Source organism: Pyrus communis, chromosome 16, assembly GCF_963583255.1.
Source record: "Pyrus communis chromosome 16, drPyrComm1.1, whole genome shotgun sequence".
Taxonomy (NCBI): domain Eukaryota; kingdom Viridiplantae; phylum Streptophyta; class Magnoliopsida; order Rosales; family Rosaceae; genus Pyrus; species Pyrus communis.
The window spans coordinates 18,840,737-18,854,117 of NC_084818.1; the positions used below are offsets into that span (position 1 = coordinate 18,840,737).

At 40.4% G+C, this 13,381-nt stretch overlaps 1 protein-coding gene across 1 annotated transcript; it reads left to right on the forward strand.

Moving 5' to 3' along the window:
• Positions 1-2,972: 2,972 nt before the first annotated feature.
• On the forward strand, positions 2,973-12,032 carry LOC137719918 (uncharacterized). The gene is made up of 5 exons (XM_068458903.1): positions 2,973-3,516; positions 9,379-9,537; positions 9,667-10,420; positions 10,742-10,791; positions 11,599-12,032. Exons 1-5 carry the CDS (start codon positions 2,973-2,975, stop codon positions 12,030-12,032), a joined length of 1,941 nt encoding a protein of 646 aa, XP_068315004.1.
• The last annotated feature ends 1,349 nt before the right edge of the window (positions 12,033-13,381 follow it).

The following is a 13,381-nucleotide window of genomic DNA, read 5'->3' on the forward strand; positions in this document are numbered from 1 at the left end:
GCCTACAACAACAGCTTTCATTCGAGTATCGACATGGCGCCATTTGAGGCATTGTATGGTAGATCCTGTCGCACACCGTTGTGTTGGTCAGAGGTTGGAGAACGAGTCTTAGTGGGTTCAGAGATTGTTGAGGAGACTACTTAGAACGTTTAGGTGATTAAGTCTAACCTGAAAGCAGCCCAAGACAGGCAGAAGAGTTTAGCAGATCGGCATGTTACGGACAGAGTGTATGAGGTTGGTGACTGGGTATTTCTGAAGCTTTCACCGTGGAAAGGAGTTGTGCGGTTTGGAAAGAAGGGGAAGTTGAGTCCCAGGTACATTGGACCATACATGGTCAAAGAGCGAGTTGGTGAGGTAGCTTACAGGTTGGAGTTGCCTCCGGAGTTGGCTAGAGTGCATAACGTTTTTCACGTGTCTATGCTCCGACATTATGTTGCTGATCCGTCTCACGTGATACCTCCTCAACCGTTAGAGATTAATCCAGATTTGACTTATGACAAGGAACCGGTGATGATCATCGATTGGAAGGAGAAGGTTCTGAGGAACAAGACGGTGAACTTAGTGAAAGTTTTGTGGAGGAATCATTCAGTCGAGGAAGTTACGTGGGAGACAGAAGATCGAATGAGGGATTTGTATCCTCGGTTGTTCTTTGACCACTAGGGGTTGTTACTTGGTTGTTTTGAATTTCGGGATGAAATTCTATTAAGGTGGGTAGGTTGTGACATCCCGTCATGGAAGTATCGTAAACGTACGTGTGAAAAGACATTTTTACCCCTAGTTCGTTTCTTCTACGTTATTGGTGGTTTTTTTTAGTTTTCTTGGCATGTTGTAGGCCACACCTGCACCCCCACACATCACCACCTTTCCTCTGTTTCTCTGCACCTGTCCCGAGCCCCGTTTCCCTTCCCTTTCACCATAAACGTACGGACACACACACAACTACATCAAACCATTACAGATCGAGGAAACCAAGGTCACAGTCGAGATCGTGAAGCTCGTGGGAGTCCAGTCGTACTATTTTCAGGTGAGAACTCCGTCGTTTTCATGTCGATTCGACAATGACAGTTTCGAGTACTATTCATGCAAAAATAATTTAGCAAGTTTTTGGGATTTTGAAGCTCGTAGGTGACTTTGTAAGGTCCCAGGGAGCCTCGGAGTGCTTCGTTGGAGGAGTTTTGACGTCGGAATCACTGCGTTTGAAGTTGACCGGAGTTGGGAGGTTTGGACAGGTATGATCTAGTAGTTTTTGACCCTTAAAAATTGTATGGTCGTGTTCTCCTAGTTCTAGGCTTCATTTTGGTGCAAGAATCGTGAAAAATGGTTGAAAAACGAGAGAGAAAACAAGGTTTGCAGGTTTTGCGATTTTTCGGCGTCGGTAACGGCACCGGAGGTTCGCCGGAGAAGGAGACGGAATATTCCGTCAAGTCTGACGGAATATTCCTGACTCCGTTAACGGACTCTGTCAAAACTGACGGAATATTCCTTACGGCGTCAGTTGACGCTGTCAGCGTGCCAGGCACGTGCCTGCGCGTGGCCGGCGCGTGGGGGTGCGTGTGGCGGTGGAAATTTTTTCTAAAAATATGGGTGTGATCCTGAGGTTATGTAGAGCACGTTGGTATATTCATTTGTCCAATTTGAGCAATGTATGAGAAGTTATTACGAGAAGTTGGTTATGTGCTTTAAAATTGACCTTTTTATAGTTGTTTCGCATATAGGTGATACGTATCCCGAGGACGAGCGTGGTCACTCGAGGCAGGGGGGCTACGACCCTTCCACGTACCAGTGAGTGGGCTTTTGGTTTTCCGTATATACCTATATACTATATTTTTTCCAGAAATTGATTAAATGGTTATCAGTTATATGCCATGCATTACATTATCGTTAGTTATGCATCGTTGGTTGCATGAGTAGTTGCATATATTTATACATATGCATATTGGGTGCTGTGGACGCACAGGTAAGTGCCAGGTAAGTGTTATTCATGTTTATATTTCAGTAGTGGTTTGAGATGCTTAGAGAGCTCACAACCTGCACCCCCGGTGTTAGTGCTCCCGCCCAGAGTAGGGCACAGTCCTTCACGTGATGTTCACCTCCTGCACCACACGCTCAGCTTGGATCCAAGTTAGGTGCACAGTCCTGTCGTACAGACCACTTTAGGTGGTTCCGACTCGTAGGTGACCCGCGATTATTCGCACAGCCTTCACGTGATCGTAGCACTAGAGCGTATATATGTATTACACCCAGACCTGTCGTACAGACCACTTTAGGTGGTTCCGACTCGTGGGCAGGTTCAGTTATTGAGTTTGAGATTTGAGCTCTATATGCAGCCGTACAGGTCACGTTAGGTGACTCCGGCTGCCAGATTATATGTTATCGTTATGAGATATACCTGAACACTTGCATTTCATTATGAGATTTTGGCATGGCATATTTTTTAGCATGATTGGCATATCTATATACATACGTATATATGTTTATTTTCTGGGAAGTATACAGGTTTTACGGCGAGGGGTTAGAACGCATTTTATTAAATGGTTTTCGAAAAGCTTTGTTTTTGCCCACTCACGCTTTTGTTTTGCGCCCCTCCAGGTTCTAGTCGCTTAGCAGGTTCAGTGGTTTCCCAGAGGGCTTTTCCGGCATTTCTGACAGACACTCACCAGTGTAGGGTCACCTTCGGGTGTACTGTTGTCGCATCTTTTTCTTTGGACTGCTGTAGACTTATTGCTCTGAATTTGTGTCTCACTTACGCTAGCACTTGTTTTAGTACTTTGTATGCTAGTTTTTAATTATTCGTACTTTTTATATTACTACTTTATTAGCTTCCGCACGTGCACATGGTTACGTCACCTTCGTGTGACGGCCAACACACCCTGATCTCGGTCGGGGTGTGTCAGTTTGGTATCAGAGCCTAGGTTTGGCAGTCCTGTGTCTTTGTGAGTATTCTAATGGTTATGGTGTCTTCTGTCAGAATTATGCCGCCTCGTCGGGAACCACGTCGCTCTGATGAGTCTAGTTTCCCTGATATTGCTCAGTTGGGGGAAGCTATTGCTATCGCCATTCAGTCGGCGATCCGCCCTTCCCAGAGGACTCATCTGGAGACTATGTACAATATGAAATTGGATAAGTTCGAAGGTAATGAGGGTCATGAGGGCGCAGAGCGATGGTTAGAGCACATAGAGAAGACTTTCCGTGTGTTGCACAATCAGGGGAACCTTCCTGTTGAGAGGTGGGTCGAGACGACCTCATGGTTTCTGGGTACGGAGTCTGCAGCCTGGTGGGAGCAGGAGCTCTGTCGCCTGACTTTAGTTGAGAGGAGTGATTGGGACGTTTTCAAGGAGTTGTTCAAGAGGAGATTTGTGCCCCCTGAGTGCATTGATCGTAAGAAGCAGGAGTTCACCGAGCTGAGACAGCGGAAGATGACGGCTAATGAGTACTATCGCAGGTTTACTGATTTATCTCGTTACCACCGAGACGTTGCTGGTAATCCGGCGGAGATGCTTCGTCGTTTCCGCCTAGGTACTAAGAAGAAGTGGCGTTCGATGGCCACTACTACTCACTGTGAGACTTACCAGGATTAATTGGGTAACAATTAAAATAAATTAGCCCCTCACTTAAGGAAGACTCTACTGATTCTGGCATGGAATTAACAAAGTTCCTATGTCATTTATCCTAAAGACAGAGTAGAATTGAGGTATCTAACCCTGTTCTGGTTAACGGTTTCATTGCAACTTGTATTTGATCTATATGCAAATAGTTATGACCCTTTTGCTTATGTTGATCTATTTGGTGTTTATAGAGTAGTTTGGTTAACATGTAGCAGTCTTAGAGTTTTTGGCTCCATTAATTAGCATACGAGTGTACTATATTCTTATATTTGAGAATATGAATCTCAAATCGAAGAAAAAAGATACATTGTATGTATTTATAAATAGTCTGACTACTCCTCATACTGAAGCAAAGCCATGCTAATACCATGAGTGGCCTTGGCCCCCACACTCAGTTACGAAACCTGTATGTTTGTTTTTGAACTGTGCAATTTTAAGAAAATGACTCCTAAGATTTAGCTTCCTCCTCCCCCATTTGATAGTAAGATATAAGCCAATATAGTCTAGAAAGTCAAAAAATGAGGCAGGAAACTAATGAACCCTAAATATAGAAATTAGATTTTAATCCTTAATGCTTGGTATAAGGTTACAATGGAGTTTATTCATTTGGTTCTATTTGAATACTAGCATTTATATTCCATGTATATTTTTTGGTAATTTCATGATTTTTCTTTTTTAAGTCTAATTATAATTCATTATTATATATTTTGGTACAAATATTTAGATACACTAACTTATTATAAATATATTTCAATAGAAACATTTAGGCATTCAAATTTATTATAATATAGTTCCGCACAAACATTTAGGTACAAAAATTCATTATAATATATTTCGATGCAAACATTTAGGTACAAATATTTCGGTACAAGCAAATCGATTTAATATATTTAGGTACAGTCATTTATGTACACTAATGTATTTACATTCTTTTTTTATGCATCACTTATTCTTTTTATGTTTCCTCATTTAGGTTTATTTATGATTGGAAGAATTAAAATGTGCATATTAATAAAAATCAAAATTACAGTGTGGTGATATTAAATAAAAATACACATTAATAACAAAGTAGAATATATGTCACATCCCGGCCCGAGGCGGATCACTTCCTGGGCCCGCTCCACCACCGTAGCACGATATTGTCCGTTTTGGGCTTACCATTCCCTCATGGTTTTGTTTTTGGGAACTCACGAGCAACTTCCCAGTGGGTCACCCATCATGGGATTGCTCTAGCCCCCTTCTCGCTTAACTTTGGAGTTCCTACGAAACTCGAAGCCAGTGAGCTCCCAAAAGGCCTCGTGCTAGGTAGGGATGGGAATATACATATAAGGATCACACCCCTAGGCGTTGTGGGATCTTACAATCCACCCCCCTTAGGGGCCCGACATCCTCGTCGGCACACCACGGCTAGGGTTAGGCTCTGATACCAATTGTCACATCCCGGCCGGGGCGGATCACTTCCCAGGCCCGCTCCACCACCGTAGCACTATATTGTCCGCTTTGGGCTTACCATTCCCTCACGGTTTTGTTTTTGGGAACTCAGGAGCAACTTCCCAGTGGGTCACCCATCAAGGGATTGCTCTAGCCCCTTTCTCGCTTAACTTTGAAGTTCCCATGGAACCCGAAGCCAGTGAGCTCCCAAAAGGCCTCGTGCTAGGTAGGAATGGGAATATACATATAAGGATCACTCCCCTGGGCGATGTGGGATGTCGCAATATAAATTTTAATGAAATTACAATTCAAATAATTAAAATCGATAAGTAATCTAAGGCCAATTTTTATTTTTTTATTTTATTTATTTATTTCAATCCTAATGATCAAAACCCTAAAATAAAATATGTTCAAAACAAAATGTTCAAAACCCTAAAATATAATATGAAATAATGTCATCTTCAGCCAAAATAAAAGAATAATAACCTAAGTTTTTTCCTTTACTAACCACAAGCAATAGCTAAAATTCAACAAAAGTCTCAAGTATGGAAGTATTGCACATCTTCACATGAAAACTAAGGAATAATAATAGAAAAAACCCAAGCCTAGTATGCTATTTCAATGTTATGGTTCTGTCTCTTTTCTCTGACCGGTACCCAAGCCATTCAAACTTCGAAATCCTCACCAACACCCTCAAATGCAAGGGGAGTGGGCACTGCCCTTCGTTTGTAAAGCTTCATAAGGATCTTTACCTATTTCTAGAACAAAATATAGACATTCTTATAACAGAGGCTTGAGAGACCTCGAGCAACACATTGTAATTAACGATAACCTTAGCATACCATCGAACTCTTTGAAGATACTTTAGCCACATCTTAACTCATGGATGAAGAATGAGGCGATTAAAAAAGTCTATATATTGGGCCCCCACCCCCTGCCCCCTATGAAATCTTGGCTCGGGCACTGTTATGATATTCCTCATTATTATCATTAGGGACGAAGCCAGAAATTTAATTAAGAGGGGGTACCTTAAAAAATTTGAGCTCCTTTTTCGGACAAATAAAGCTAGTTCTTTTATAAATGCTGAAAAAATTAATTACAAAATGCTTAATTTTATTACTCTATTGTCTAATTTTGTTTTTAATTGTTGACAATCTAATGCTCATTTGCACTAATTAACCAAATGCATGCAATTCAACAAGGTTTAGACATTAGTGCGTGAGAAAAATATACAAGACGGAGGGGCATTTAAAAACTAAAAGAGGATTTTCACTATTTTAATATGATTAATTGAATAATCTGCAAAGCAAAAAAAATGGGAATGATTAATTGAAAAATTTGTAATGAAAAAAAAAAAAAAAAGGGATGAGAGGGGGCATATGCCCCCACTGGGCCTTACCTCCCTCCTTCCATGATTATCATATGGTAAAAACTCAACTTTCTTTATATGGCCGGAGCCAGATAATTATCTTATGTGTAAAGCCAAACAGTCACCCGTGCTCCACGTCATCTGATTTGTATTTATCATTAAATTTTTATCATGTAAAGCTCTTTTAATTAAAACCTCCTAAAATAAAATCCAATCACTTTTAATTAAGTAATAAGGGCTGGTTTAAAAGTGGTTAATTATTTCGCTTCTACATTAACAAGGCGTATCCTTCCCGACGTGTTGGTCACACCACCTCTTGTGCTATTTGGGATTGTCTTCAACATTTGCCCAACGTTGTATTGTCAACGCGCCAAAGTCCTTGTTACACTTTTGGAAAAAAAATAAAAATAAATAAAAGTTACTTGCTCCACTTTGCTTGTTCTGGGGATATAAAACTAGTATATAATTTATAGACAGGAAAATTCGAAGCAAAATGTAGAAAGATATACACACTTCGTAGAAACTGAACTTGGGAAGCAGCTAGCAGTAATCATTCATTGATTGTTCAACGTATAAAATACATGTATAAATACAATATATTACATTATAACTAATTATCATTCTCTATTATTATCAAATGTGGAGAAGCACGAATTATCATTCACATTCATGATGAATTCGTAATTTCCATTTGTTAAAGTAAGAGCCAAAACATACATGCATGACCAAACAGAAGCATCAAATCCAGATTTCAGTATTCATCAATAGCGAGCTTAAAGAATACATATATAGAATCCAATGGAGCAACAAATGATAACAAAACTTCTTTTTCTTTATATCCATCTGGATATATACCATAAGGCGATAATTATTATTGAGTAGCCTTCTTTTCCTTTTTTCGAGTATACCTTTTGCTAAGCTTGCACTTGTTATAATTTGCCATCCATTACGAATTTTCATATTCATAACCATTATCCTTTAAATGATTACATTACTGAATAATCCTCGTATTTTCTCATTATATTGGACTCTAATAACACTTTCAAGAATTATGTCCGATTTTATGTGGAAATATTTGACTTTGAGGGCTTAAGTTATATTTTAAAATATATTATAACACTTTCAAGAATGATGGATCAAGATAGGAGAAGAAAGGAGATGAAAGAATTGTCCAAACATATTAATAATAGGAATTTTACCACCTACAAAAAATGGTTAAAAACACCTAAATAATACTGGCTAGAGAGAAATATTATTATATTATAAACGGTTCAAGTAAGGTCATTTTCCACATGATTGATATGAATAATTTGTATTTCAAATCAATTCTTAGCTAACTATTCAACACAAGTTTTGAAATATTCGAAATTGTGAAATTGAAATAACAAAAACAGAAAATAAAATAAGTGAAGTTTCTATAAAAAATCGGCAGCAAAAAGAAAATAAAGCAGTTTTGGAAAAATCAAATGTAAAAGGCATTAGGGTTTAGCCATTGCCATTAGTAATCTTATGAAGTTCTACGAATTACTTATAAATTACACATACTTGCTTTGAAGGTTAGGTTTTCATAATGCATATTCTTCTCATGATATTCAAGCCAGAACATATATTTAACATACAACATGCTTGTGATATTCAGATCATATATGAACATGTAAGACTCATTAAGTTTTGTGAAAAACTTTTGAAAAAACCATGCAACCCTTAATGGCGTGATATTCACCTTAAGTTAAAATACAATTATCAATCACAAGAAGCCTTAATCAATTCTAAGGTGATATTCCAATAGAGTTGCATCCAATTACTTGTTTAAACATCCTATGGTGATCAAACATTATGACATATAGATAGTTTAAATGTGGTGATTAATAATTCAAAACAAGTTTGCATAACATAATAAGTAGAATTGAAAGAAACTACGTATTCATGCTAAGGTTCATGGCCCCGACCTAGAAAAAGGAAATTAGTTACGCATATTCATAGTTAAACAACAAAATATCATTAAGAAGAAAATTCATAGTTAAACAACAAAATATCATTTAGAAGAAAAAGATAGAAACAACTTGTAATCGAAGTACAAAATCCAAAAGGTATGCCAAGTTCTCCAAACTAGTACGTAGAGAAACCCTAAGCATGGTTACACTATAATTATAGTGCTTTATTCCTTATCCTACCTAAACAACCTTCTTTCATCCGCCACGAACAATTGGCATGGAATAAAAATGTGGGACTTTGGCACAATCATCTTGAAAGATTCACAAACCCTCTCCAATTAGAATTATTCCAAAATTCCTCCATTTGATCAATTTTTATTCAAAGTAGATTTGTATGTCCTACAATATAATAACACTTCAAAAATGATGGATCAAGATAGGAGAAGAAAGGAGATGAAAGGATTGTCCAGAGAGATTAACAAGTATGTATCTCAAGAAGACATTGGAAACAAAGATGGTTTCAGAAACGTTTGGAAATTAAATCGTTGGATAATAATTATAAATTGCAAGAGTAATCACCATAATAAAAGTGGTTGACTGAGGCCACCAACTAACGGCTAGAATTGGATCTTAATTGGAACCATCTCTAAATTATTAAGCGAGAATTAAGATGCAATGATAACTATATGGATGTCAAACGGCAATGGTTATTATTTAGTATTTTGAAGTACCCAACTAAAATTCTAACAGGGTCAATTGTACTTACAAGTTTTAGCTACAACAACTAGACATCTTATTTGAGTTAAATTGTCAGCTCGTGTTTAATAAAATCCTCAGTTGAAGTAAGCTTCCAACAGATGTATAACGACACAGTCTAATTGATTGACACCTCCCGCTTAAAGCAAATCCACACGCGAGGTAAGTTGCCACCTCCTACTATAAACTAGCCTCTCTCTTTTTATTTCCAACTCATGATTCAATAACTTAATTTTTTACACACTCATCACAAAATAATAGGACGTTAGTTTGTTGTCTAAAGGTTGCCAGGGGTACCTAGCTCATGTGGTGTTAGATGAGGCCGTTCCTAGCAGAGTTGAGGATGTGAGAGTGGTCAGACACTTTCCCGATGTTTTCCCCGAAGATTTACCTGGTTTACCACCAGATCGAGACGTGGAGTTCACTATTGAGTTGCTTCCAGGTACTAATCCTATTTCTTTGACTCCTTATCGTATGGCTCCCGCTGAGTTAAGGGAATTGAAAGTTCAGTTGCAGGAATGAGTGGATAAGGGGTTCATTCAGCCTAGTACTTCGCCTTGGGGCGCTCCAGTATTGTTTGTGAGAAAGAAAGACGGAACTTTGAGGCTGTGTATTGACTACAGGCAATTGAATCGGGTGACGATTAAAAACCGTTATCCATTGCCTCGTATCGATGATTTGTTTGATCAGCTTCGAGGCGCTTGTGTATTCTCCAAGATTGATTTGAGGTCTGGATATTATCAGCTGAAGATTAGTAGGGATGACATCCCTAAGACGGCGTTCAGGACTCGTTACGGTCATTACGAGTTTCTGGTTATGCCATTTGGGTTGACGAACACACCAGCTGCTTTTATGGATTTAATGAACCGGGTGTTCCAGCCATATTTGGATAGATTTGTTATTGTCTTCATCGACGACATTTTAGTGTATACGAAGTCCAAAGCGGAGCATGTTCGACATCTTACTTTGGTGTTGAAGAGGTTGAGGGAACACCAATTGTATGCTAAGTTTAGCAAGTGCCAGTTTTGGTTAGACCAAGTTGCGTTTTTGGGGCACATCATTTCAGCTAAGGGTATTTTGGTGGACCCTCAGAAGGTTTCAGCTGTGGAGAGTTGGGAGCAACCGCGAACCGTCACTGAGGTGAGAAGTTTCCTTGGTCTGGCGGGGTATTATCGGCGTTTTGTCAAGGATTTCTCCGTGATTGCTTTACCACTGACGAGATTAACGAGGAAAGACGTTAAATTTGAGTGGGATGATAAGTGTGAGCAGAGTTCCCAGCAGTTGAAGCATTGTCTCACTCATGCACCTGTTTTGGCACTCCCGGATGATAGTGGTGATTTCGAGGTTTATAGTGATGCTTCCTTGAATGGTCTGGGATGTGTGTTGATGCAGCATGGTAGGGTGATTGCTTATGCTTCACGACAGTTGAAACCTCATGAGTTGAATTACCCTACACATGATTTGGAGTTGGCCGCTATTATCTTTGCGTTGAAGTTGTGGAGACACTATCTTTATGGAGAGAAATGTAGGATCTTTACTGATCATAAGAGTCTTTAGTATCTTTTTACTCAGAAGGAACTTAATCTTCGTCACCGGAGGTGGATGGAGTTGCTTAGCGATTACGACTGCACGATTGATTATCACTCGGGTCGTGCAAACGTAGTGGCTGATGCACTTAGCAGGAAGTCTCAGGGCCGTATCAATGCGTTGTACGCTAGTCGTATTCCTCTTTTGGCGGACTTGCGTGCTACGAGAGTGAGGTTAGAAGCAGAAGATCGAGAAGTGGCATTACTTGCTAATTTCCAAGTTAGACCAATTCTAGTTGATTGGGTGCTTGAAGCTCAGGTATCTGATAGAGAGACTCAAGAACTAATTCAAGCTCGAGATCGAGGAAGGAGGAGAGACCTCAGAGTTCGTGATTCGGATGGCATGTTGATGCAAGAGGGTAGAATGTTCGTGCCTAATAATGTGGATTTGAAGAAAGAAATTCTCGATGAAGCACATATCTCGGCTTACGCCATGCATCCAGGAGCTACTAAAATGTATCATACCATTCGACCATTTTATTATTGGTCAGGTATGAAGAGGGAGATAGCTGAGTATGTGAGTAGGTGTGCTGTTTGTCAGCAGGTTAAAGCGGAAAGGAAGAAGCCGTTTGGGTTGTTGCAGCCGCTTCCCGTTCCAGAGTGGAAATGGGAAAATATCACTATGGATTTTGTGTACAAGCTTCCGCGTACACATAATGGTTTTGACGGCATTTGGGTGATCGTTGATCGGCTCACTAAATCGGCACATTTTATTCCAGTGAGAGAGAAGTATTCCTTGGGCCGTTTAGCGGAGCTGTTTATCTCAAAGATTGTGAAGTATCATGGTGTCCCTGTGAGTATTGTCTTGGATCGTGATCCACGATTTACATCTAAGTTTTGGGTGGCTTTCTAGGAAGCTTTGGGCACGAGACTACTTTACAGTACGGCGTATCATCCTCAGACGGACGGATAGTCAGAGAGAACTATTCAGACTTTGGAGGATATGTTGCGAGCTTCGGTGTTACAGTTTGGTGATGCTTGGCACCAGCGGTTGGATTTGATGGAATTTGCTTATAACAACAGCTTTCATTCGAGTATCGGCATGGCGCCATTTGAGGCATTGCATGGTAGATCTTGTCGCACACCGTTGTGTTGGTCAGAGGTTGGAGAAAGAGTTTTAGTGGGTCCAGCGATTGTTGAGGAGACTACTCAGAATGTTCAGGTAATTAAGTCTAACCTGAAAGCAGCCCAGGATAGGCAAAAGAGTTTAGGAGATCGGCATGCTACGGACAGAGTGTATGAAGTCGGAGATTGGGTATTTCTGAAGCTTTCACTGTGGAGAGGAGTCGTGCGGTTTGGAAAGAAGGGTAAGTTGATTCCCAGGTACATTGGACCATACATGGTCACATAGCGAGTTGGTGAGGTAGCTTACAGGTTGGAGTTGCCTCCGAAGTTGGCTAGAGTGCATAACGTTTTTCACGTGTCTATGCTTCGGCATTATGTTGCTGATCCGTCTCACGTGATACCTCCTCAACCATTAGAAATTAATCCAGATTTGACTTATGACGAGGAACCGGTGACGATCATCGATTGGAAGGAAAAAGTTCTGAGGAACAAGACGGTGAACTTAGTGAAAGTTTTGTGGAGGAATCATTCAGTCGAGGAAGCTACGTGGGAAACAGAAGATTGGATGAGGGATTTGTATCCTCGGTTGTTCTTTGACCACTAGGGGTTGTTTTGGTTGTTTTGAATTTCGGGACGAAATTCTATTAAGGTGGGTAGGTTGTGACAGCCTGTCCCGAAAACATCGAAAACGTACGTGTGAAAAGACTACTTTGCCCCTAGTTCGCTTCTTTTACGTTTATTGGTTGTTTTGTGTGGTGTTGGCATGTGTTGGGCCACACACTCATACTCTCACTCTCCCTACCCCTCTGTCTCTTTCCCTGTGACTGTCCCGAGAACCCCATTCCTTCCTCTTCCTTCGAAAACGTACGGACACACACACAAGCACACTAAATCTCCACAGATCGAAGGAACTGAGTACACATTCGAGCTCGTGAGGCTCGTGGGAGTCCAGTCGTACCATTTTCAGGTGAGAACTCCATCGTTTTCACATCAATTCGACGATGTCCGATTTGGGTACTATTCATGCAAACGTGATTTCTCACGTTTTAAGGAAAATGAAGCTTGTAGGTAGCTTGGTGGAGTCCCAAGGAGACTCGGAGTAGTTCATTTGAAGGATTTGGATGTCGGGATCGTTGGGTTCGAATTTGGCCGGAGTTGGATCGATTTTGCAGGTGAGATTCCATGGTTTTTAACCCTTAAAAGTTGTATGGTTGTGTTCCCCTTATCTTAGGCTTCATTTTGGTGCAAAAATTATGAAATTTGGACGAAAAACGAACGAGATATCAAAGTTAGAAAATTTTCCAGTTTTCCGGCGTCGGCGACGGCACCGGAGGTTCGCCGGAGAAGGAGACGGAATATTCCGTCAAATCTGACGGAATATTCCTGACGCCGTTAACGGAATCTGTCAAAACTGACGGAATATTCCTTACGGCGTCAGTTGACGCCGTCAGCGTGCCAGGCACGTGCCTGCGCGTGGCCGGCGCGTGTGGCCGTGCCTTGGCCGGTGCGTGGGGGCGCGTGCGGCGGTGAAAAATTATTCTAAAAATTTGGGTGTGATCCTGAGGTTGTGTAGAGCACGTTGGTATATTCATTTGTCCAATTTGAGCAATGTATGAGAAGTTATTACGAGAAGTT